Source organism: Xyrauchen texanus, chromosome 19, assembly GCF_025860055.1.
Source record: "Xyrauchen texanus isolate HMW12.3.18 chromosome 19, RBS_HiC_50CHRs, whole genome shotgun sequence".
Taxonomy (NCBI): Eukaryota; Metazoa; Chordata; class Actinopteri; order Cypriniformes; family Catostomidae; genus Xyrauchen; species Xyrauchen texanus.
The window spans coordinates 38,470,574-38,495,564 of NC_068294.1; the positions used below are offsets into that span (position 1 = coordinate 38,470,574).

The 24,991-nt window shown below is 36.4% G+C and overlaps 1 protein-coding gene across 2 annotated transcripts; it reads right to left on the reverse strand.

Moving 5' to 3' along the window:
• Nucleotides 1-5,192: 5,192 nt before the first annotated feature.
• On the reverse strand, nt 5,193-13,951 carry LOC127659859 (wolframin-like). Of its 2 annotated transcripts, none has more exons than XM_052149817.1 (8): nt 13,793-13,951; nt 12,666-12,845; nt 11,530-11,606; nt 11,305-11,449; nt 11,016-11,189; nt 10,811-10,888; nt 10,553-10,713; nt 5,193-8,777 (listed from the first exon to the last, which is right to left on the reverse strand). In XM_052149817.1, the coding sequence occupies exons 1-8, from the start codon at nt 13,800-13,802 to the stop codon at nt 6,939-6,941; spliced, it is 2,664 nt and encodes an 887-aa protein (XP_052005777.1). In that variant the 5' UTR covers nt 13,803-13,951; the 3' UTR covers nt 5,193-6,938. The 2 variants fall into 2 exon arrangements, with proteins under 2 accessions (XP_052005777.1, XP_052005776.1); XM_052149816.1 differs by having other exon boundaries at nt 12,666-12,905.
• Nucleotides 13,952-24,991: the final 11,040 nt, after the last annotated feature.

Genomic DNA, 24,991 nt, shown 5'->3' on the forward strand with positions numbered 1-24,991 from the left:
CACGCAAAACTTATTAAGTAGTCTATGCAAACTATTACGAGGGAACGCAAAACTTATTGCGAGTCTATGCAAACTATTACGAGGGAACGCAAAACTTATTGCGAGTCTATGCAAACTATTACGAGGGAACGCAAAACTTATTGCGAGTCTATGCAAACTATTACGAGGGAACGCAAAACTTATTGCGAGTCTATGCAAACTATTGCGAGGAAAGCAAAACTTATTGCGAGTCTATGCAAACTATTGCGAGGAAAGCAAAACTTATTGCAAGTCTATGCAAACTATTACAAGGGCACGCAAAACTTATTGCGAGTCTATGCAAACTATTACGAGGGAATGCAAAACTTATTGCGAGTCTATGCAAACTATTACGAGGGAACGCAAAACTTATTGCGAGTCTATGCAAACTATTACGAGGGAACGCAAAATTTATTGCGAGTCTATGCAAACTATTACGAGGGAACGCAAAACTTATTGCGAGTCTATGCAAACTATTACGAGGGAACGCAAAACTTATTGCGAGTCAATGCAAACTATTGTGAGGGAACGCAAAACTTATTGCGAGTCTATGCAAACTATTAAGAGGGAACGCAAAACTTATTGCGAGTCTATGCAAACTATTACGAGGGAACGCAAAACTTATTGCGAGTCAATGCAAACTATTGCGAGGGAACGCAAAACTTATTGCGAGTCTATGCAAACTATTAAGAGGAACGCAAAACTTATTGCGAGTCTATGCAAACTATTACGAGGGAACGCAAAACTTATTGCGAGTCTATGCAAACTATTACGAGAGAACGCAAAACTTATTGCGAGTCTATGCAAACTATTACGAGGGAACGCAAAACTTATTGCGAGTCTATGCAAACTATTACGAGGGAACGCAAAACTTATTGCGAGTCTATGCAAACTATTAAGAGGAACGCAAAACTTATTGCGAGTCTATGCAAACTATTACGAGGGAACGCAAAACTTATTGCGAGTCTATGCAAACTATTACGAGGGAACGCAAAATTTATTGCGAGTCTATGCAAACTATTACGAGGGAACGCAAAACTTATTGCGAGTCAATGCAAACTATTACGAGGGAACGCAAAACTTATTGCGAGTCAATGCAAACTATTGTGAGGGAACGCAAAACTTATTGCGAGTCTATGCAAACTATTAAGAGGGAACGCAAAACTTATTGCGAGTCTATGCAAACTATTACGAGGGAACGCAAAACTTATTGCGAGTCAATGCAAACTATTACGAGGAACGCAAAACTTATTGCGAGTCTATGCAAACTATTAAGAGGAACGCAAAACTTATTACGAGTCTATGCAAACTATTACGAGGAACGCAAAACTTATTGCGAGTCTATGCAAACTATTACGAGAGAACGCAAAACTTATTGCGAGTCTATGCAAACTATTACGAGGGAACGCAAAACTTATTGCGAGTCTATGCAAACTATTACGAGGGAACGCAAAACTTATTGCGAGTCTATGCAAACTATTAAGAGGGAACGCAAAACATATTGCGAGTCTATGCAATCTATTACGAGGGAATGCAAAACTTATTGCGAGTCAATGCAAACTTTTGCGAGGGGAACGCAAAACTTATTGCGAGTCTATGCAAACTATTACGAGGGAACGCAAAACATATTGCGAGTCTATGCAATCTATTACGAGGGAATGCAAAACTTATTGCAAGGGAACACAAAATGTATTGCGAAGGAACGCAAAATGCATTGCCAGGGAACGCAAACTATTGTAAGGGAACGCAAAACTACTGCGAGAGAATGCAAAACTTCTTGGGAAGGAATGGAAACTATTGCGAGGGATCCAAAACTTCTAGCGAGGGAACGCAAAACTATTGTAAGGGAACGCAAAACTACTGCGAGAGAATGCAAAACTTATTGGGAGGGAATGGAAACTATTGTGAGGGCATACAAAACTAATTTCCAGGGAATAAAACTTATTGCAAGGGAACGCAAACTAATGTTAGGGAACACAAACTATTGTGAGGTAATGCAAAACTCATTGCTAGGGAACACAAAACTTATTGCAATGGAATGCAAAACTTACTGCAAGGGAACGGAAAACTATTTCAGAAAAAAAATCCCGCCCTGTCCTCTAAGGGGCTCTGTACTACTTAAACTTGTTTAAAAAAACAATTATTATTTTTGCAAATCCATTTGGTAATGCTAGTGGCCCAGAAATTTCACTCCTCATCTTTACCACACTAGATTATCTCAGATTTGTTTAAACTGGTTCACTAATGGTTTTCTGGGGAAATGAAACAAAATATTTTTTGCTGATGGTGTATTTAGCTAATTTTCTCTCTGAATTAAAATGTTTATTCAATTTTACATTTTCCATTCAGGCCACTTATGTTTGATTCTGTGGATATTATTTCATACCATTAATGAATTCCGCAGCATCATATATATTCATTAAAAATGCATTAGCAGCTCAGAGTGATATATGGGTCAATGTAAAAAGGAAAGCAATACTGTTATTATTATGAGCAGGTAATCCTTTGCCATAGCTACTGCCATCCTTTTTATTTAGTTTTATATATGCCCTTAATGCTTCTCAGCTAAACTCAGAGACAGATCCCGTATCATTGGATTTCAAATGAAGCAAACCACGTGTCCGCCAGCCACTGCAACTCTCCTAGTTATTCGGGAAAAGGAAGTCTGGAAAAAGTCTGGCTTCAACCATGTCTGTGGCTGACAAACGAAAGCTTTCAGAATTGTTTCAGCAGATCCTGCAGTTCATACATTCAATTACTGAATTTAATAAAAAAAACATAGGGTTCCAGACATGTATTTCCACACTTGACACCCTGCCTTTACAGAAAATATAAAAATTATTGGCTTATAATAATAACAACTCATATTTGAGATGTTTGTATTGTTTTTAACAGCACCGTTTCGTATCATCAGTGATCGCTTAAATATATTTAAAATGTTCCACAAACTTTGAAAACTCTGGCAATATCCTGAATCACTGACATACATCAATCTGACAGATTTGACTAAATCAGCCAGTCGAATGACACTTTCAAAACAAGTATCATTTGAAAAGGTGCATGATTGACCCTCATGTCCAACCCTGTATGACTTTTGTGAAAACTAAAGGGGATGTTTTGCAGAATGTTCATAAAACTAAACTGTCTAATGGATTCAGCAGACATTTTTTATGTTATTGGAGTTTGACTTTTCAGATTATACTTGTTTTGAGAAGGATCAGGGTGAGTAAATGTTATATTTGGATGAACTATCCCTTTAAGCCAAGGTAACATTTATATTTTGAGGTAGCTCCCATTGGTGCACTGAAGTTTCAGCAGATATACTGTACAGTATTTACACTTATACTGCCACCTAATGGTTAGACAATTCATTTGACTCAAACGCATACTCAATACAGCACTCAAAACAAAACAAATGGCATAATCAAGTAACAAAGATGATGCACATTCATCCATTTAAACATTTTGAAAATATTGCATTATACCTGTTTAAAATATACTGGTTTGCTGAATGGGTCGATGTGGTCTTATTAGGAATCTTTGTACGGTTCTTGCATGCACATGACAAGTTCGTCAGATTAATGAAGTACCCTATTCTGAATAAAAGTAAAGAAATAACTGAAATTTAGAATCTCGTCCATGGTGAGACAGAATATGGACTAGAACTGTAGCAGGACACAGAGGCAAATGTGTATAAAACAAATGTTTAAAAAAAAATCAGAGTTTGGATTTAAATAAGCAGATACTTAAGAGCCTATGATTGTATCATTATTTCAGTGATTAATATGTTTCAGCTGTCAACAATTCTTTTAGCTCTAACTGATGCAGTGTGCAGCTTATTATTTCTTAAACAACCACGTTGGAAGACGTATCACGTGGTCATGGAAAAGATATTACTGTGTTTCAGAAGGAGCAAATTTACAGAATCAAGCAAATTAAACAACTAAGGAGATTGCTCAAATCACTGGAATTGGGTTAAGAACTGTCCAATGCATTATTTAAACCTGGAAGGATAATGGTGTCAGCTTCGCGGAAGAAATGTGGTCATAAATAAATCTTGAATGATCGTGATTGGAGATAACTAAAACACTTGGTGAAATCACATTGTAAAAATAGACAGTAGAAATCACGGCTATGTTTAACAGTGAAAGTAAGAGCATTTCCACCTGCACAATGTGCCAAGAATTTATAGGATTGGGACTAAACAGCAGTGTGGCCACAAGACAGCCACTTATTAGTGAGGCTAATCATAAAAAACAACTTCAATTTGCTAGGGAGCATAATGATTGGACAGTGGAGCATTGGAAAAAGGTAATGTGGTCTGATGAGTCCAGATTGACCCTATTCCAAAGCGATGGGCGAGGGGAAGCACATGAAGTGATGCACCAATCATGCATAGTCCACAGTCCAAGCCTCCGAAGGCAGTGTTAAGACCTGGAGTTGCTTCAATTGGTCAGGTCTAGGCTCAGCAACATTATGCAACAATAAAATGAAGTCAGCTGACTACCTGAATGTGCTGAATGTCCAGGTTATCCCATCAATGGATTTTTTCTTCCTTGGTGGCACAGGCATATTCCAGGTGGACAATGCTGATATTCATTGGGCTCAAATTGTGTAAGAGTGGTTCAGGGTGCTTGAGGAATAATTTTTACACATGAATTGGCAACCACAAATTCCTGACCATAACCCATTGAAAGTCTTTTGGATGTGCTGGAGAAGATTTTACGGAGTGGTTCGACTCTCCCGTCATCAATACAAGATCTCGGCCAAAATATAAATGCAAATCTTCACAGAAATAAATGTAATCAAAGCTAAATGTGATCTAATGAAATATTAGAGCATGCAACATTTACATTTTTTTTAGCCAGGCAGTGTATGTGTAGGGATGTGTGGGTGGCATCTGTTTAGTTGTATAGGAATAATAAATTATGAGTGGCACTTAAGTTCTGACTGATATCTAATGCAGTAATGGTACATTCTTATTACATATTGCTGCTACCTAGAACTCAATTGTAATTTATAAAAGAGGACAAATTCAATCACTACTGTTTTAATATTGTTCAATGTACCGTAGTGGTCAGATTGTACCTTCAGTATAGTCACAAGCCATCCAATGTCTTTTCAGCAATGTAAAAAAGGTGAAGAAATCACAGCTCAAATCCAAACTTAATCCCAACCTTTTATTTGTATGTATAAAAGGAGATCTGTAGACTTGTCAAAGAAATCTATCATACAGCATTTTCACAGAAAAATCTAATAATTTTCATTTTTGTTCTATATATGCCTTAAATTATGAAAATAATGCACAGTTACAGTACATCTTCAAAAATACACTGTTGCTAATCTAAGTCAAAAACAGACACTCTGCAAAAAAATCATATTCTAAATCAGTATTTTTGTCATGTTTTCCAGTAAAAATATCTAAACGTCCTTAAAACAAGTCAAATTTACTTGACAAGCAAAATAACAAGATATTAAAGGTATAGTTCACCTAAAAATAAAAATATTCTCATCATTTACTCACACTCATGCCATCATATGTATGACTTTATTTCTTCTGCTGAACACAAACAAAGATTTTTTAGAAGAATATTTCAGCCCTGTAGGTCCTGACAATGCAAGTGAATGGGTACCAACATTTTGAAGCTCCAAAAGGACATAAAGGCAATCTATAAGACTCAAGTGATATAACCCATATCTTCAGAAGCTATATGGTAGATAGGAAAAAATCTAAATGTACTTTTTTTACTATTAATCTCCACTTTCACTTTCTTCTTCATTTGTTTTTGCAGATTTGCATTATTTGTGCATATCACCACCTACTAGGCAGTGAGGATAATTTATAGTAAAAAAAAGAACTTAAATATTGAACTGTTTCTTACACAGCTATCAAATTGCTTCTGAAGATATAGATTTAACCACTGTAGTCTTCTGGATTTATTTTATGCTGCCTTTATATTCATTTTGGAACTTCAAAATTGTGGTACCATTCACTTGCATTGTATGGACTTGAGATATTCTTCTATAAATCTTTGTTTGTGTTCAGCAGAAGAAAGAAATTCAAGCAGATCTGGGATGTCTTGAGGGTGAGTAAATGATGAGATAATTTTCATTTTTGGGTGAACTATCCCCAAGGCTTGTTTACACAGAAATCTAACAAAAAAATTGGTTTTACTATTTGCCATTGGGGTAAGAAAAATTTATTTAATACAAAGAAATAACATGTTTATTTTTCATATCCCACTGGCAGATTTATAGTGTTAAAGTAGAAAGTGCACACAAGTTTGTTAGACTTCTCTGAAAAACAAGACAATCTAATGCCATTTTGTTATTAACTAAATTAGATATACAGTAATAATAAATATCAGCTGAATAAAAGGTGGTGGCGTAGTGGGCTAAAGCACATAACTGTTAATCAGAAGGTTTCTGGTTGCATCCCCACAGCCACCACCATTGTGTCCTTGAGCAAGGCACTTAACTCCAGATTGCTCCAGGGGGATTGTCCCTGTAATAAGTGCACTGTAAGTCACTTTGGATAAAAGCGTCTGCCAAATGCATAAATGTAAATGTAACAAAAGAGGGAGCTTCTTCATTGTATACAAGTCAGTTAGTCCATATCAAATGGCATATAACTAAGGCATATGATTGTGAATTTCCCCATGATATAGATGTGATTCATATTGAAAACTGTTGAATCAGTGTTGTTCAGGGATTGTAGTGATCTCATAGCAGCTACTGAAGGACAGTCTTGCTTATTTATTGGCTTTCATGCAACACACAAAACAAGATGAAAATGCCTTTTTTGAAAGCGCTTTCATTAAAAGCACTTGACAAAATCTCGACAGTCTCCCAGCACTTGGGATTTAGTTTAATACTGCAGTGTATGCCAAGGATGAACTTGGTTAATCGGATAACTAGCTTCATACAGACACTTCTGTAGTAGCTACATCAACATCCACTTCAACCGAAAGTAGGGGGTGAAACAAGAAATTGAAGGCAAACGCAAAGGCATTTCTAGCATTAACTCTCCAGTCCTGCTCGATCTTGACCTGTCTTCGTATTGGTACAAGTGGTGAGGCGCATGTCTTGCAGTGTAGCGCTTTGAGCTCAAACACTGGCCATTTGCTGCCCAGTCTGCCTTCAAGTACCGTACTAAACTCCACCACACTGCCTGAGCTAAGTTCCAGCAAAACGCCACGGAATTCATTGCTAGCCCGGAGCACAATATCTTTGGTTGCATCGTCAATATCTTGCCCTCCGTTTCGCCCCTTCTTCTCCTGCGGCATCCCCATAGTCACTTCAAACTTGTAGTGGTCGAAACGTTCTACATGGCACTTATGATTTGCGAGTGTCTTGAGCTGGCATAGTGTCTCTGTGGGCCCTGGCAAGCTTGTGTTACAGGCAGGATACTCCTCTCCATATAGACAGCGAGCCCAGTCCGCTATAAAGACCGGTAGGAGATTAATAATAGTTTGTGCACCATTCTCAATCTCAGTGACACGAACATACTTAAACCGGCCCTCCCACGTAACGCGGTGACCCTCCAAGTGGCTGCAGAGTATCTGGGTGTGTGCCATGTTACGCTCCTTCCAGGCACGAGGGCCGCAGAGGTCGCTGTACTGGTGCCAAGTCAGAGTTGAGTTGTATATCTTCATTCCCTCTGAACGGTACACATAAAACCAGCTGAAAAGCACCAGGGCTGAAATCCAAACGAGGATCAACTTGACCACGCTGCTACGATGCAAAGAGCGCAACACCGCTAGTGGCGACACGCTAAAACGTGTCCACCAGCGCAGGAGGACGGGCAGCATGCAAACGCACACAGTTAAAGCCATTTTGGCCAGTTCCAGAGCAAGGAACCACTGCACTAATTGCACCAGCATTACAGCGGCAAGAGCCAGTGACAGCACGGGTAAAGCAAAGAAAAAAAGGAGGTAGCCCACAGCGGTGCGCATTAGTCCCAATGCTGTGGACTCTTGAATTAGTGTGATGGTTAGCTCACACCAGATGAAGCATACTAAGTAAGGGAGCAGCACGCAGTAAGTGCCACGTGTCCCCCCTGTAGAGGCCATACGAGTACAAAGGTATAGGAGGTAGAGGTACAAAATACAAGGCACACCCATGTTCAGTACCAACAGGTCACTAAGGTGTATGCTAAACCAAGAACCACCCACTATACAACCTATCCAGCCACCCAGCAAATGATTAATGAGCATACAAATAGCGGAGGCAACTTGCACGAGCAGAGCGAGATTGGCATGTTGCTGTGCTGCTGGTCGCAAACTTAAGTAGCTGCTTACGGTGAAAAAAAATGCAACGGTAGCCAGTTCCGAACATGGCAGCCAGGATTCGTCAGCAAGAGGAAATGAAAGTATTAGAAATAGCATGGAGAGGAGGAAATAGAGGTATGGCTCCAGATGGTTCCAAGTGAAGTTAGACTCGGCCTGCTCGAGGTCAATGCTCGGTTCGAAATGAGCAAGCATGGATGTTAGTGCACGAAAGTTCTCCCAAGCCTTGCTGTTCTGGAATACTCGGAGCGTACAGATGACCATTGACACAAAGCAGAGGTAGAATATGATGAGGGGAATGACAAGGACAAAGAACTCCAGAGTAAGATTGGAGATGATGAAGAAGAAGATAAGAGTATTGACGTGATGTGTGGGAATAAGGGCGCTAATCCACTGCATTCCTGCACGAGACGCCCAGTCAATCAGCACCTCTTTCACTTCCAACACAGCATGAAGGGGAAACTTCAACACCTATGGATATGGAGAAATAATTTAGTTATCCAAAAAAAAACTATTTAGTAATTATACATTTATAGATATGCTGTCAACAAGAAAGCAGTCTCAAATTATAGGACGCTGGTGAAAAATCTACCATATAATACCCTAAATTTGGGCAGAATCACATATATACTTAGTGAATAAGGCATTCCTAAAGTTCATTGTTAGCGGAGGCCTGGGTGGCTCAGCGAGTAAAGATGCTGACCACCACCACTGGAGTCGCGAATTAGAATCCAGGGTGTGCCGAGTGACTCCAGCCAGGTCTCCTAAGCAACCAAATTGGCCCGGTTGCTAGGGAGGGTAGAGTCACATGGGGCAACCTCATCGTGGTCGCTATAATTTGTATGCTCTCGTTGGGGTGCGTGGCAAGTTGTGCATGGATGCCTCAGAGAATAGCGTGAAGCCTCCACACATGCTATGTCTCCGCGGTAACGCGCTCAACAAGCCATGTGTTAAGATGTGCGGATTCACTGTCTCAGACGGGGAGGCAACTGAGATTCGTCCTCTGCCACCTGGATTGAGGTGAGTCACAACGCCACCATGAGGACCTAGAGCGCATTGGGAATTGGGCATTCCAAATTGGGGAGAAAAAAAGGGGAGAAAATAAAAAATATATATATTGTTAGCGAAAAATTTTCATCCAAAATGGCGGACCAACCCAAGGGATATATCGTGTTGAAATAGTTCCATCAAATTAAAGATGTTATCTTCATCAAATACTTGTGCTTTGTATTTCATGGTCTCATTAAAATATCAACATATTAGCTACATTGTAATGTCCAAATAATCGTTAGCGTTAATAGACGTTTTTGTGTGTAATAGACCTCATGTGAGGAGAGCTATTAAAGGAATATTCCAGGTTCAATACAAGCTCATTCAACAGCATTTATGGCATAATGTTGATTACCACAAACGATTATTTCAACTCATCCCTCATTTTCTTTAAAAAAACAAAAGCACAAATCTGGCTAATTTACAATGGAAATGAATGGGGCCAATCCGTAAATGCAAAAGTATAACTGCAACATGTAAACAATATGTGTATTAACATGATTTTAGTGTGATAATATTGCTTAATAACATCTTCAATATAAAGTAATATCCAATTTTACAACTTGGTTGCCATGATGACATGACACCGTAAACCCTAAAACCCTCAAACAACAGTAAAAACAAGGATATATACAAATTTACAGCTCAAATAATACACAAGTAAAAAGAAGAATTTATGTAAGTGCTTTTAAAATATTATAAAATTCACCCTCAAAATCGGTCCCATTCAAACTTGCATTGTAAGTGCCTCACTCACTTTAACCTACATTTTTTCTTTTTATGTTTGTGGTAATCAACATTATGCCACAAATTCCATCGAATGAGTTTAACTTGTATCGAACCTGGAATTTTCCTTTAATACGGCACAATTAAAGTGGCTTTTAGCAGTTGCTTCCTAGATAGAGCATCGCAAATCAGTCCCTAAATAGATACCATTTTGGTTAGGATGCCATTTATGTAGACAGCCACTCAAATGGCCATATAAACAGAATTCTTACAATATTCCAGTTTCAATACAAGTTAAGCTCAATTGACAGCATTTGTGGCATAATAATTATTTCACAAAAATATATTTTGACTTTCCCAATGTAAAAATGTATTAAAAGTTAAAACTAAATGTACCACTTATTGATAAAAATAGTTTTCAGTGAATAAAGAACACCCCTGAAAATTAATTGATCCTTTGTAATGAATACCTTTTGATGCAAAGGCAGTTCGTCTGGGTTCTTCACTGGCTCTTCGTCATCATCATCATCATCATCAACTGATACTCCTTCCATGGCAGGTGTTGGTGAGATACCCTGAGCATATTGCTTCGCATTCTCAATAAACTCCTCTAGATCTACGTAATCAGTCCCTGCAGAAGCATCAAAACAGGATTCTGGTTATTATATTCATAACTGTACATATACAATACATATTAGAGTCTAAAACACAATCCCTTTTGCTCTCACCATCTCTTGATACCAGACTCTCCAAAACTTTCCTTTGTTTTTGTGCTGGGCTGGAGAGAGGGCTGATGGGAGCGCCATCTAAAGGAGAAAGATACAGGAATATAAAACGTTCAAGAGATATTTAAGGCACTGTCGAGTGTTCAAAAGAAAGTCATACAGGTATGGAACAACATGAGCATGAGTAAATGCACTCTTGTTGTTTTACCTGTCTCAGTGTTGAGATGGCTCATGTTTTCCAGTAGTTCAGAGGCAGTGATCTTTTTCTTCCTCTCTGGATTAAGTTTCCAGTACATGAGCAGAGCTGCTTTCCTGACACTGCGTTCGAAACGAGATTCGCATGCTAGTGAACGCACTTCCTCTCTATTTTCAGCTGTGATACCTGCCACAAGCACACAAATACACACACTAATCTTTTATAAAAATTAGTCTCAGTGTAAGTATAGAGAAAGGGATGTTATGATATATAGAATAAGAGTTCTAAACATCTGTTTTACCTCTCCTCTCATGCAGGCAGTGTTGAAGAAGTTTCACTGCATCTTTTCGGCCATTCTTTGCCGCCTGGAGCAGACATGTAACCGCGGTAACGCAATTCACCTCCTCATCTTCTTGTTCAGCTAGTCTCAGGTAATACCTACCAATCTGTCCAGCAACAGAAAATACGTTTTTTAATTATTTTAAAATGTGAATAATTCAGATTTGTTTGTTTGTCGAATCCAAACCTCTGTCTGTGCTTTGGCATCTCCATTCTTAGCCCTCTTTTTAAGCTCGTCAATGCTCAGCTTCTCTGGGATTTCACCTGGGAAATTAAAGGAGTCAAACCGATCAATCTCATACTCACAAGACTATTTACTCATATTATGACATTATCACAACAAATATGTTTGGTAAAGCAAACCAGGTTTGTACTAAGGTTGTGTTCACACTGCAAATTTTGCTCAGATTTGTTTTTCAAATGAGTTTTACCCGGTCAAGGAAAGTCATATGTCACACATACACCCACACTGGTATTCCCCAAGTTCCTAAATGATAAGTCATTGTGGATATTTAGTTTAGATTTCTTATCGCACACACATAAAAATACAGTACATCTGAGATCTTAGAAGACCATTGATATGCTTAAAAGTGAGTTAATCCAAAAATTACTAACTTGACTTAAAATTACGATAGACTGCCCTCACCACATTATTTGCAAGTGACCAAATAGAAAGGCCACATTTGATTTAAAGGGATAGTTCACTCAAATGGAAAATTCTGTCATAATTTACTCACCCTCATGTTGTTCCAAACCAGTATTACTTTCTTTCTTCCATTTAACACAAAAGGAGATGAAAGGCAGAATCAGTTGACTGAGACTAACAGTCTGGCTAACGTCTCCTTTTGAGATCCATGGTAGAAAGAAAGTAATACAGGTTTGGAACAACACGGGGGTGAGTAAATGATGACATAATTTTCATTTTGAGTGAACTATCCCTTTAAATCAAATGTGGCCTTTCTATTTGGTCACTTGCAAATAATGTGGTGAGGGCAGTCTATCGTAATTTTAAGTCAAGTTAGTAATTTTTGCATTAACTCACTTTAAGACAATTTAAAGCATATCAATGGTCTTCTAAGATCTCAGATGTACTGTATTTTTATGTGTGTGTGATAAGAGATCTAAACTAAATATCCACAATGACTTATCATTTAGGAACTTGGGGAATACCAGTGTGGGTGTATGTGTGACATATGACTTTCCTTGACCGGGTAAAATAATCACTGACACTTCACATAGTAACTAGACTATGTGTCTATGTTTAGCTTTTGGATCAACACTGGCATGTGCAACTGTGTTGGTTAATGTTGATATAGTCTGTACCCTGTGGAGACGATGATGATTGTCCTGGAAAGTCAGTATGGGAATTACTGGCTGAATTCAGCTGTGAGCGACCTGTCTGAAAGGCAAGGGGTGTGGGCGGAGTCATTGTTGAAAGGGAGGGGCTAGGTCTTGATAATGACGAGGACATTGGACAAATGGTGTGTCCTGATGCAGAGAGAGCTGTAGGGATAGGAGAAGCTTGGGACAATAATGGAGATTCAAGATGAGAAGCATCCATTTCTAAACAAGGAACAAATTAAAAAAGGAAGTTACCCTACATTGCTGAAATAGAGTAAACAAATAGATGGGATCATATTTTATTTATTTTATTTTGAAATGTCCGACTTCTCCTTTTCTACTAAAACTTCCACATTTATGGTAAAAATAATAATAATAATAATAATGTACAAGGGAAACTGAATATTTGAGGTTTATATTTTATAGTATAAATATGCATAATAGTTTATAATCTAAGTAAAGTTTATTGTCTTTTTGCCTTCACTAGTTTACTCTAAGCAGCCCTGTTGTGTTACATATGAAATTTATTTTCCATGTAGTTTCTCAATTAATATTAAAGCTGCATGCATAATTTTTTATAATTAATTAGCAAAATGGTATTTAAAATGTAGTTAGTAAATATAGCATTGTCATCTATATAACTTATATAAGATATAAAATATAATTTCCTTTTATATTTTTTTCCATACAATGAGAATGCCTTAAATATCTCTTCAAGACTCTACATAAACAGGTCTTACATTGTTTGGAGAAGATCCAATATTAATTTACTATAGATTGTACACAAGTAACAATGACAGTATGTTTCATGGAAACTGTATTATGGGAACTATTGCTACATTGGTAAATGTTTGTTAGGGGTGTATTTTTGCACCAGTCAGAGTCACCTTCACTACTGACCCACTGGCAAAAGAGAAAGTAAAGTTAAACACAAACAAACGCACATTAAATTATTTAAATAACGTCAAACACTGATTAGCAAGTATTGGCGAATAAATACAAAACCAATAACAAAATCACAATGATGTCCGCACGCTCAAAGCAACAAAGAAGCTACGACTTGTCCACACTCACCGACTTACACAGTAAATTAAATAATTTTTTCTTACCTGAGTTCATTCATTACTCCATAATGAGTGAGTATATCAAAGCAGGCACTGTAACTTCAGCCTGTTTTGACACCCGATACACTGTAACTGAAGTATGTGACGGTCCAGTGATGTGCAGACAGCTGACCGAGGCTTGTCCAGATGCTGCTGCTGCTGCTGTCTGTCTGGACAACAATGTTGACATTGTCACAAAACTTCCTGTTGTAGCCTCTTTTGAATTTCAAATTAAAAGCCACTTAAAAAAAAGAAAAGAAAAGTTAAGTAAATAAAATAAAATTAAATACAATTAAACATAAATAAATACATAAAAGGTTGTGTGAATTAATTTCTCCATATTTTTATTGCATGTTAAATAATAATAATAATAATAATAATAATAATAATAATAGTATTTAATTTGTTTTACTGAGGAGCTGAATAAACTTTGTATACTGTTTCAAGCATTTTTTATTATTATTGTTATTTATTGTTACAAAATAGAACACATCAATACCGTTGGGGACATACAAAATACAGTCAAATACAGTACATTATATAACATTACTATAACAACAACTCTAATATTTAGGAATCAGAATTACATTTTCTTTATGACAGTCTTGAAAATATATGTTTTTAATACCTTGTTATTCTGGGGTCTACAGTTTTTCTCAAATGAGGCAACAAGGGACTATACATCAACAGAAAACTATCTAAAATTGGGTTTGGAATATATTACTCTAGCTTTATGAATATGAACATTTCCCAGAAGACAATGCAACATTAAAGTGCAATCAAGATTAATACCATTTGATTGAATATCACACTTTTTATTTGCAGTGAGCTGTTGACTTTCATATATTTTGACAAATTCTGCCTATGTGAAAAATCTTCTAGTAATTACTGTAATGCAATACTGCTAGGTAAATATTGACTTTTATTTTTACTGTGTGTTATGAATTGATTTCTTCATGTTTTGAAGAAATATTTCTTCATGTATGGTTAACAATACAGCTTTAGTAATGTGAATTAAATTTATCTGACGTATTTTTTTAAATATATCTTTCTAAAGAACAGAGCTGAAACCTAACAGACTTGAAATTGAGTCTCACTGGTTGAAATATAGGTTATTTATGATACAAGAAAATGATATTACTATACTGTTAAGCAGAATGAAGGACATTTTGAAATTTGACAGCTATAATAAAATGAATATAAATTATATAAGCTATAGAATTACATACTGCACATTTACTGTACAGTGTACTCATACACAGCTGTACAAACCTGGATAGCCATAAGAAGATGGTATTGTATGTTACATAAGTTGTCTGTTAATAAGCATTTTTATGTTTATCTAAAAACACTGTATTGTATGTGTGACCATTGTCATATGGATTTAATTAGAAGGTTGGTAACATTGTACAATAAGCTTCTATTTGTAAACGGTACTTAATGGTATCATTAACTAAAAAGGAACAATACACTGTATTTTTTACAGTGTGTATTCATCTTTGTTAATGTTACTTAATAAAACTACAATTGTTCATTGTTAATTTATATTGGTTCATAGATAACTAAGTTATCATATACAAATTTTGATTTTGAACATGTATTACTATATGTTGAAATTAACATTAATCAAGATTAATAAATGCAGTAAAAGTATTGTTCATTGTTAGTTCTTGTTAACTAATGTTTTAACTTATGTTCACAAATGGAACCTTATTATAAAGTGTTTCCAAAAGTCAAAGGATAAACCATTTCATGCTGAACACCTCTTTGTGAGTAAAAGCTGTGTGATCTTTTACTGTATATGCCAATCTTAGTTGACAAAGTCAAATCAAACTAAACCAAGTCTATACTGAAATGTAATGGCTCATTGCTGCTATAATGAAATATTGAAAAAACAGCAGGCAGAAAAGGGCAAAAGAAAAATGTATTTGATGGTCATTTCAATGTTTTATTGTGTGTCAGTGTGCAGTTCATGCTCTTCTGCTGATGAGGATGTGTGCTGTAACCATGGTGACAGAGCTTGCTGCATTACTGAATAGATAATCCAGAACAGTCCCTTCTCCAGAATGAAAGGTAGATCATGATAGCTTTAACTTGCTAATGTGAGCCAAGACTAGTTTAGTTAACATTTTCCTGTATTTTCTTGTTTCATTCTAAGTGTTTTATGAGGAGTATCATATCTGCCAGTAAAATGTCAGCAAACGTATGGTGCATGAGTCTGCCACAGACTAACCGATCAAAAGAGGAAGATAATGGTATCTGAAATGGTTCAAATGATCAGATTTCTCTTTTCTGTCACACACATTTCTCTCTCTCTCTCTCTCTCTCTCTCTCTCTCTCTCTAAGGGGTCGTTCATACAAAATGTTGCCTTCAACACCATTTGTGCTGTTTTCAATTGCTTTTCGAACATGCACTAATATGCTCATTTTCTGAACCAGCAACCTTCTGATTGCAAGTTATGTACTTTAGCCCACTACACCACCACCGCTCCTGCATACACATACATGCATACTCACATTAAGCAATTGTCAACCCAAAGAACCCATTTGTGCAAAAAAAAAAAAATTCTGTAAATCTTTGAACCTTCTCCTAATAGAACCTTTTTGGCATAAAGGGTTATTTGTTGCTCAGTAAAGAACCCTGTAGAACCCAAAATAACTTATTTTCTAAGAGTGTACTTTTAAAAAGTATTCCACTACAGATTACAAACTACATGCTGTCAAATGTAATTTGTAACATATTCCATTAGATTACTCAAGGTTAAAAACGTAATCTAAATGCTTCAGATTACTTATTCAGCACTGGCTAATTTATTCACTTGTTTTGACTATAAGCAAGTAAATAAACTAAGAAAATACACTTATACACTTAATATACATATATATATATATTAGATAGATAGATAGATAGATAGATAGATAGATAGATAGATAGATAGATAGATAGATAGATAGATAGATAGATAGATAGATAGATAGATAGATAGATAGATAGATAGATAGATAGATAGATAGATAGATAGATAGATAGATAGATAGATAGATAAATAGATTTGCTCTAATATCAAAGGTCCTACTAGAGAACAAAAGCTATGCTCCAACGTGAATTTTCGTTATAGAATTCATAATAAAATATAATTGTGTCTGGTAACAGATGCATGTAAAGGCAAGAAATTGCATTTTAGCTTAGCATAAAACTAAACTTTCACATGACAATTTACACAGGGTTAACTATTTTTGCTGCTCCAAATTTCAAAACCCCACAAAATGTATACAACAACATCTTTTTCTGATCGTATGTGGATTCTGTTCAAGAAAGAGGCAGAAAATATGTTATTTATAGCTTTTTAGATGAAATTAAAGGCTACGTTGGTTAGCATTTCTTGTAAAAAAAAATACCCCATCCACATAAAAAACAGAGACAAGGCATGTAATCAGGTATTTATTGGATTTTTGCTACATCTGTCAAAGTGATTCAAACTGTTTTTGTTAAGCTGTAGAAACATGATGTATAGCTCTTCTTTTAAGCTTCCAATGGAAACATCCTCAGTGATGTCATATCCACCTTTTCACTCACAAAAGTATGAACTTGTGTGAATATAGCACATCATAAGAAAATGTTTCACCTCTTTTTAAATGCTCCTCGGATTGCATCATTTATATGGATAAATGTATTCCAATTGAATAGTCTAAACATTAAATGAAACAAATTATATAAAAATAAAAAGTAATCTCTTCAGTAATCAAAATACTTATTGAATGTAACTGTATTCTGATTACAAACCATTTAAATCTGGAATACAGTAGAATACGGTTACTGCTATTATGTATTTTACAGTAAATACATAATCCCATTACATATATTCCATTACTCCCCAGCTCTGTGAACAGTATTGAATAACATTTGTTTCTATGTAAAATGTTGTGGATTTTCTAACATTTTCTAACATTTCATTGTTAGACGGGTTTCTAAAATTGTACCAGTGTTCCACACACTTAAACCAAGATGATAATGCAATATGCTGTTTATGCAGTAAAACATCTCTCATTGCTATAGTGCATTTCAAAATGCACATCATTTATAACATATTGCTATTCGCAGTAGCAACTTTTGAGAGTATGTTTGAGAAATTGCACTTACGAAGCATAGAGCACACAAATGCAAAACAAACCACCCACATGCACAACTCTCAAAAATAAAGTAGGTGTATATCACATCAGTATTTAACCGTTTGCAAGATAATAGAAAATATATTTTGGGAAAAAAGGAACATATCACTTGTATATTTTGCAATATTTATTCAATATCTTAAATCATTTGATCCTTCTGAACAAAGAAAAAATGTCAGTTCAAGAGCTGTTTGTGTGTGTGTGTGTGTGTGTGTGTGTGTGTGTGGGTGGCCTGTGGTAGTAACCTGCATATGGTGCTAATAATGCATGCTGTAATGTTTGTTTAACTGCACTCAAACATACGTTTTTAAGGAGAGAAAGAGAGGCAAGCAGATGAGGAAATCTAGGTCAGGATTATGCCACTTCAATGATGCTTCTGAGGCTGATTTTCCACTTTAGTGCAGTTTATAGAGCACATTTAAAAACAACAGAAGTTGACCCAAAGTGCTTCCAAATCAATCAAATAAATATACAATGACAGAATTATATACATACAACAACAATAATAATAATAATAAATAAATACATATATACAATTAAAAATTGCATCAAGTATTTACCTAATTTAACCTATTAAAAAGTCCTATTAAAGAATAAAAATACATTTTCAAAGAGGATTTAAATGGAGGCTAGTGTACGATGAGTTATAATAGTCTAACCTTGATGAAATTAGTGAGTGGATCACAATATCCAGGTCTTTGCTTGAAAGAAAATGTTCCACTTTAGCAATAGATCTCAGGTGGAAAAAGCTACCCTTGACAACGGCACTGATCTGCTTATTGAAAAGTGGAGTGGTGGTGGCGTAGTGGACTAAAGCACATAACTGGTAATCAGAAAGTCACTGGTTAGATCCCCACAGCCACCACCATTGTGTCCTTGAGCAAGACACTTAATCCAAGTTGCTCCGGGGGGACTGTCCCTGTAATATGTGCACTGTAAGTCGCTTTGGATAAAAGCATCTGCCAAATGCATAAATGTAAATGTAAAAGAAATGATGAATCTAAAATCACTCACAAGACTTCTTACATCTTGTGCATTCGATGACAGAGGACCTAACTGGGCAGGCAGGCCAAGTAAGGAGGACACGGAGGGACCTAAAATCAGAACTTCAGTTTTGTTTTCGTTTATTTGTAAAACAATTAAAAATAAATGAAATTGCCAGCCAATGTTTAAATCTTCGAAGCAATTTAGGAAGTTATCAAATGAACACTTCTTGTCCAGGCTCACTGGTAAGTAAAATTGGGAATCGACAGCATAACAGTGATAGGATGCTGAAAATAGAGCTCAGAGGATGCATATACAAGGAAAATAATAAGGGTCCTAAAATTGACCCTTGAGGGATGCCACATGATAAAACGAGAAATTCCCTGCATTTACAGAAAACATCCTATCTTTTAGATAAAAAGATAGGATGAAGAATCCTGTTGGCTTATTTAAACCCACCAGAGGGAAGCAGTACATTGTGTGTTCTTGTAACATGTCTCTGAGTAGCATTTTTAATTATTTATTTATTGAAGAACAAGATAATTAAACAACAATTTTGGGGTTAGAGTTTAAGGTTATAGACCAAACAAACAAATAAATAAATGAAAGGGACTTAAACAGGACATTACATTTCCAATCTTCAACTATATTGAAATCTGTAGCATATTTCTTATAACTTCTGTAAGAGACTTATATTAAAATAAATAAATAGTATATGGATTTATTCATTCAGGATATTTTCATTCGCGGTGGGCGTGGCGGCGTTCGAGTCCAACCAGAAAAATTACGAATTCTACTATGACGAAATGCTTAGTGTATGAATACTAATTAGATCATGCTGACGTTACGTTACTACCTTCCAATAGCGAATGATTGGCTCATGAATGTGACTACGCACTACTGACGTTGGCTCATCACATTCCACAAGCAAATACCTGGCTCATGAATATTAATAAACAAACCTCCACGGTAGTAGGATTCGTAAATTCTCCGTTGGTTGGATTTATCTCGCATGTGTGTTCAGACTCATGTAATGCTATCCGGTAATACTACCACCAGCACTGTAAAACAGCATCTACACACTTACACCACCCTCATCTCCACTTCCTGCTGTGAGATGCCGCCGCCCGGGCTGTTTCTGCGAATATAGCGGAATTAAAGGACATTTTCGGCCTGGGTGGGCCGAACGTGGACACCTGAGACGCTCATGGCAAGTTACGATGCATTATACGATTAAACGATGTTCATTTATAACCTGGATAAATGATACGCCAGACCATACATTGTTAGGTGCTGTTATTATAAGACATAAACTATTTCATTTGTGTTCTGGATAAGGGTGTATGTGCGTTATGACTGAATTTGATTATCTCATCACTTTTAACAGAGAGTTTATTGATCTCGCTCGCGCTCATCGCCTCAGCAACCTCACACCCATTTTTCTATTTAATTTAATTTGTTCAAATTGTATTATGTAACAGTAACATCTGATATGCCGTTCTTTTAATGCGATTTACATTGCTTTGAATTGTAAAGGGTGTAGATCCAGGCTCAAACGCCAGATAACGGATGTTTTGCGCCGATGCTGCTCCATTCGGCTGTCAGTCACGATAACCCGATGCTGTCAGTCATCACGCAATCCGGCCATGTGTTTGATGAGGTGTGGTTTTATGTCTACATATGTGGTGATCTGATGTTTAGCTGCAGTGGATCAGAGATAACTGATGTCGTGGGTGTGGTTCTGCCGGTGTTATGGATCAACTGGATATCGTGATAACTGGGGATGTGCGCGTGCACGTGAATAAGTGTACTTGCATTTTCAGCAGATTTGTTTACTGTGAATAGTCAAGGAGCAAAGAAAATATTTTTTGGGAAGTTTTTCATCGATGTCTGCTCTAATGAATTTGACACAGTTTAAGGGCGATTTTAAATGTTTCACAGGCTAACATTGCCCTCTTAACGTGGGACATTGGTTTGAATGGGAACGGGCGATTACGCTTATCAGAGCATTAAACCGCATGTTTAATTATTTTATTTGCAACACTAAAGCATCATAGGCTGTTATGTGTCAATAATATACTTTAAATTGCTTTTATTTCTTTGCAATGAATTGATTATAGCTTGATTAACTATAATAGTTTGAGTAACTTTCTCCAACCATTAAAGATAACAAAGTGACAGAGTTAATTAATTATATATGGTACACTGGTACTGTGGTAAGCCATACTGGCAGTAAACATAGTGACCTGGGTTCAAATCCTGATCAATCAGGGCAAATTTGTAGCCTTGCTGCCGATTATGATTCATTTTTAACAGGTCTGTTGAAAACAATTCTGTAACATACACAGACACACTGACGTGCACTGAACGGGGGCTACTGGGGTTCAAGCCCCTGCCCCTTTCGTTCACAAATGTAAAGGTGCCATTTTAAGTGGAGTTGCCTTTAAGAGCATGGCGGTGTCTTTACTACAGCACACCGTTTTATTTAACAGATAGCAACGATCTTACGAACTTAGCGAGTAGCTGGTCAAAAATTCACAAGTTGAAGCATCAAGATTGGGCAAAGAAAAACATGAAGACAGATTTTTCAAAGGTTTTATGGACAGATGAAATGCGAGTGACTCTTGATGGACCAGATGGATGGGCCCTGTGGCTGGATCACTAATGGACACAGGCAGCACTTGGAGTCAGATGCCAGCAAGGAGGAGGATGGGTATTGGAATGGGCTGCTATCATTAAGGATGTAGATAGTTGGACCTTTTCGAGTTGAAGATGGATTGAAACCCAACTCTCAAATCTACTGCCAGTTTCTGGAAAGTTCTTTCTTCAAGCAGTGGTACAGGAAGAAGGCCATGATCTTTATGCAGGACAATGCTCCATCACATGCATCCAAATACTCCACTGCTTGGCTAGCCAGCAAGGGCCTCAAAGATGCCCAAATAATGACTTGGGCCCCTTCCTCACCTGACTTAAATCCTACTGAGAACTTGTGGACCCTTCTCAAACATGAGATTTACAGTGAGGGAAGACAATACACCTCTTTGAACAGCATTTGGGAGGCTGTGGTTGCAGCTTCAGCAAAAGTTGATCGTGAACAAATCAAGAAACTGAGAGACTTCATGGAAGCATGGCTATATTGATCACTGAATATTTTTGAAAGGCCAAAATTTGTAGGAAATTTAAATTTTGTGTTACTTATTTGTTGCAACTAGTCTACAAATTTTGAATAAACAATTTAGTTGGGAGAAATTCTTTTTGTAATTTAGTTGCCTAATAATTGTGCACACTTATATATTCCCCTGAGAAATACAAAACTCACTTTTTCTTTGTTAATCATTCAGATTTGAGGTTCAATAACATTTTGGATTGACTGAGAGCATTGTGTTTGTTCAACAATAAAAGTAATCCTGAGGAATACAATTAGCCTAATACTTGGGCATGCAGTTTATCAATAATTTCCATTGAATATATATTGGATCTGTTGAACACATACCAACATTTTTAAGAGAGCCACATTGAAACATAAATAGAAGATAGAAAGATAAAAAAAATGTACAAACATAACTATATATTATTGTATGATGATTTATTTTTATTTTGTACTTCTAAAATGTTTTTGCACTTTTGTATTTGCAGTTTAAAACAACAGAACTCAAGTTTTACATGTATGCATTGTATATGATATAACATTACAAATTCATACATTGTATAATTCCACAGAAATGTCAACCACATCATGGAAAAATAAAATGTTTTAACCAAAGGAACAAAATCCCCTTTATAATTCTGTATTATTGTGGTAAATTGGATAATGAATAAAGCTATCCAGACCACTAGAGGGTGCTGCTTGCTCACACAGCGCTGACAGAAGTGCACAATGCAGACTGTATATTAAGTCGCAGCCTTTTAAGGTTAAAGGTGGATTGAACGATTCCTGAGAAAGAGTGTTGATATTTGAACTACAGCCAAAGAAACACCAGATATTTTTTTCAGCGCACACACAGAACGGAGAACTAGCGGACCATGAAGAGATATTCGCGGAATGTATTGGAATGTAAGTGTATTAGATAAAAATTACTTACTCCACCTTTAAGTAACCGCACAAGACCAAATTTCAATTTCATTCTTAATTCAATAAATCCTGCAGCATTAATGGATATCATACCAATGTCTTATAAGTCAAAGTCTGATGGTTTCAAAGCATTTAGATGGTTTCCCTCATCATGTATATAGGTAAATTATGCTTGCACAACTGTCATGTCCATTTATGCCTAGAAATTGTTCTTTGTGAGTGAGAATCTGTATTCATTTTTCAAAAGGTGTGGAAACCCTTTGCTGAACCAAAGTTCAAGACCTTCACTCTGTACAGCCAGTTTTGGACTTATTGTAGGATAAGGCGGATGTGTTAGCCAGTGAATGCATTTTTTCAGTGTTGGGTGTGTGTTTGTGTACTTCAGTGTGTTTGAGGTTTCTTATTTGATTACATTCTGTTCAGCTTAAGCTACACTTAAAAATGCGTTTGCATTAGATTTCAAATTGATAAACCAAATGGCATCTGAAAACAAATGCTGCTAGAGCTTTTTTTTTTAGAGCTAACTTCACTTTTCTGTGCCAGTTTTGCAAGTGGCTACCTATGAAATCAGTTCCCCTCAAGTTCACCCAGGTGTCCTAGCTGAGTAACCACTGGTGTTGTTCATTACATAAACTGTGTGTTAACACATAAACATTTGTCTTCATTTTAAACAGTATCAACTTGTCACTGCATCCAAGTCTAACAAATGTCTTTTTGGGAATTTATTTTGCATGAAAGGGGTGTGCTTGCGCATTCTTTCCTGAAAATAAATGCCACTTGATTCTGTTATCTAATGCACAGGTTTCTTACATTTTTAAGTGTGACTTAAGTGTCCAGATACATTTTGGGGTCACTGTTTATGCATGTTTATAAGAGGCTGCACAATCTGAAATACAAGTTTTACACCATATTTTCGAGCAATTCACTTTTTTGTAATCTTTCTTCCTTTGTCGCTCTCTCAACCTCACTCTCTTTATGTTTCCTCTCTCCCTCTCTCTATTGTGGACAACTTTATTTTGAGAGAAAGAGTTAACAATCTTTCTGTCTTTGACTCACAGCTACAGTACATAATTCCATGGAATGTGTTCAAGTGGCTTTATTTGTATAGTTTCACAATGTGGATTTGGTGTTCAACTTGGCTTAAGTGTTTTTTTCTTTGTTTTAGTTTTTTTGTAACCTTGCATTATCTGAAGAATACTATGAAACTCTTGTAGCTGGCCAGGACACTGGGAGGCGCACGTGTGTGTGTGTGTGTGTGTGTGGGTGTGTGTGTGTGCGTGTGTGTGTGCGTGCGTGCATGTGGTATATTTAGCCAATGTTCAACTTATTCACATTTTCTGCTGGTTTTGTAAACCCCTAGTTTGATGTCATCTTGCTTAAGAAAAAAACAATGTAGGAATGGATGACATCATTTCAAATGCCATTGACTCTTCATGCTACAGTAGTTCACTCAGCATTCATTTTCTCAGAGAAACTGAACATGCAGATGAATGGAGACCCTAGTAGTTTTGTTTTTTGCCATGTGGTGATATTTCCCCCAAGGTTGTGCTGTAGTCTTGTTCATTCTTCAGATAAGAGGTATTTTGGCATCTAAATCTGTGCATTAGAAAGCAGAAAATGCATATTTTTGGAACAGTTTATTAATGTCACATTGAGGTCAATATACTGTAAATCCCTGCTTAATTTGAGTTTAATTAAGTTTTATGGCTACTCTGTTTAAATTAAAGCAAGGAATTGAAATGGCTCTGCTTGCCTGATGTTCTGCCTCTGTCACACCACTGGGTTAAAAACACTGACCTTCTTTACTTCCCCTTGTTGTAAAGTAGAAGCCTATTGCACAGCTAAGCCATTTACAATTTTTAAGCAAAAGTATGTTTATGAATTTATTATATGGAGTTATATTATAGCTGAATAATTATTTTTATCCGTGCAACTTATAAGCCAAAATAATTTGTGGTATCTCCATTTTCTTTTGTAAA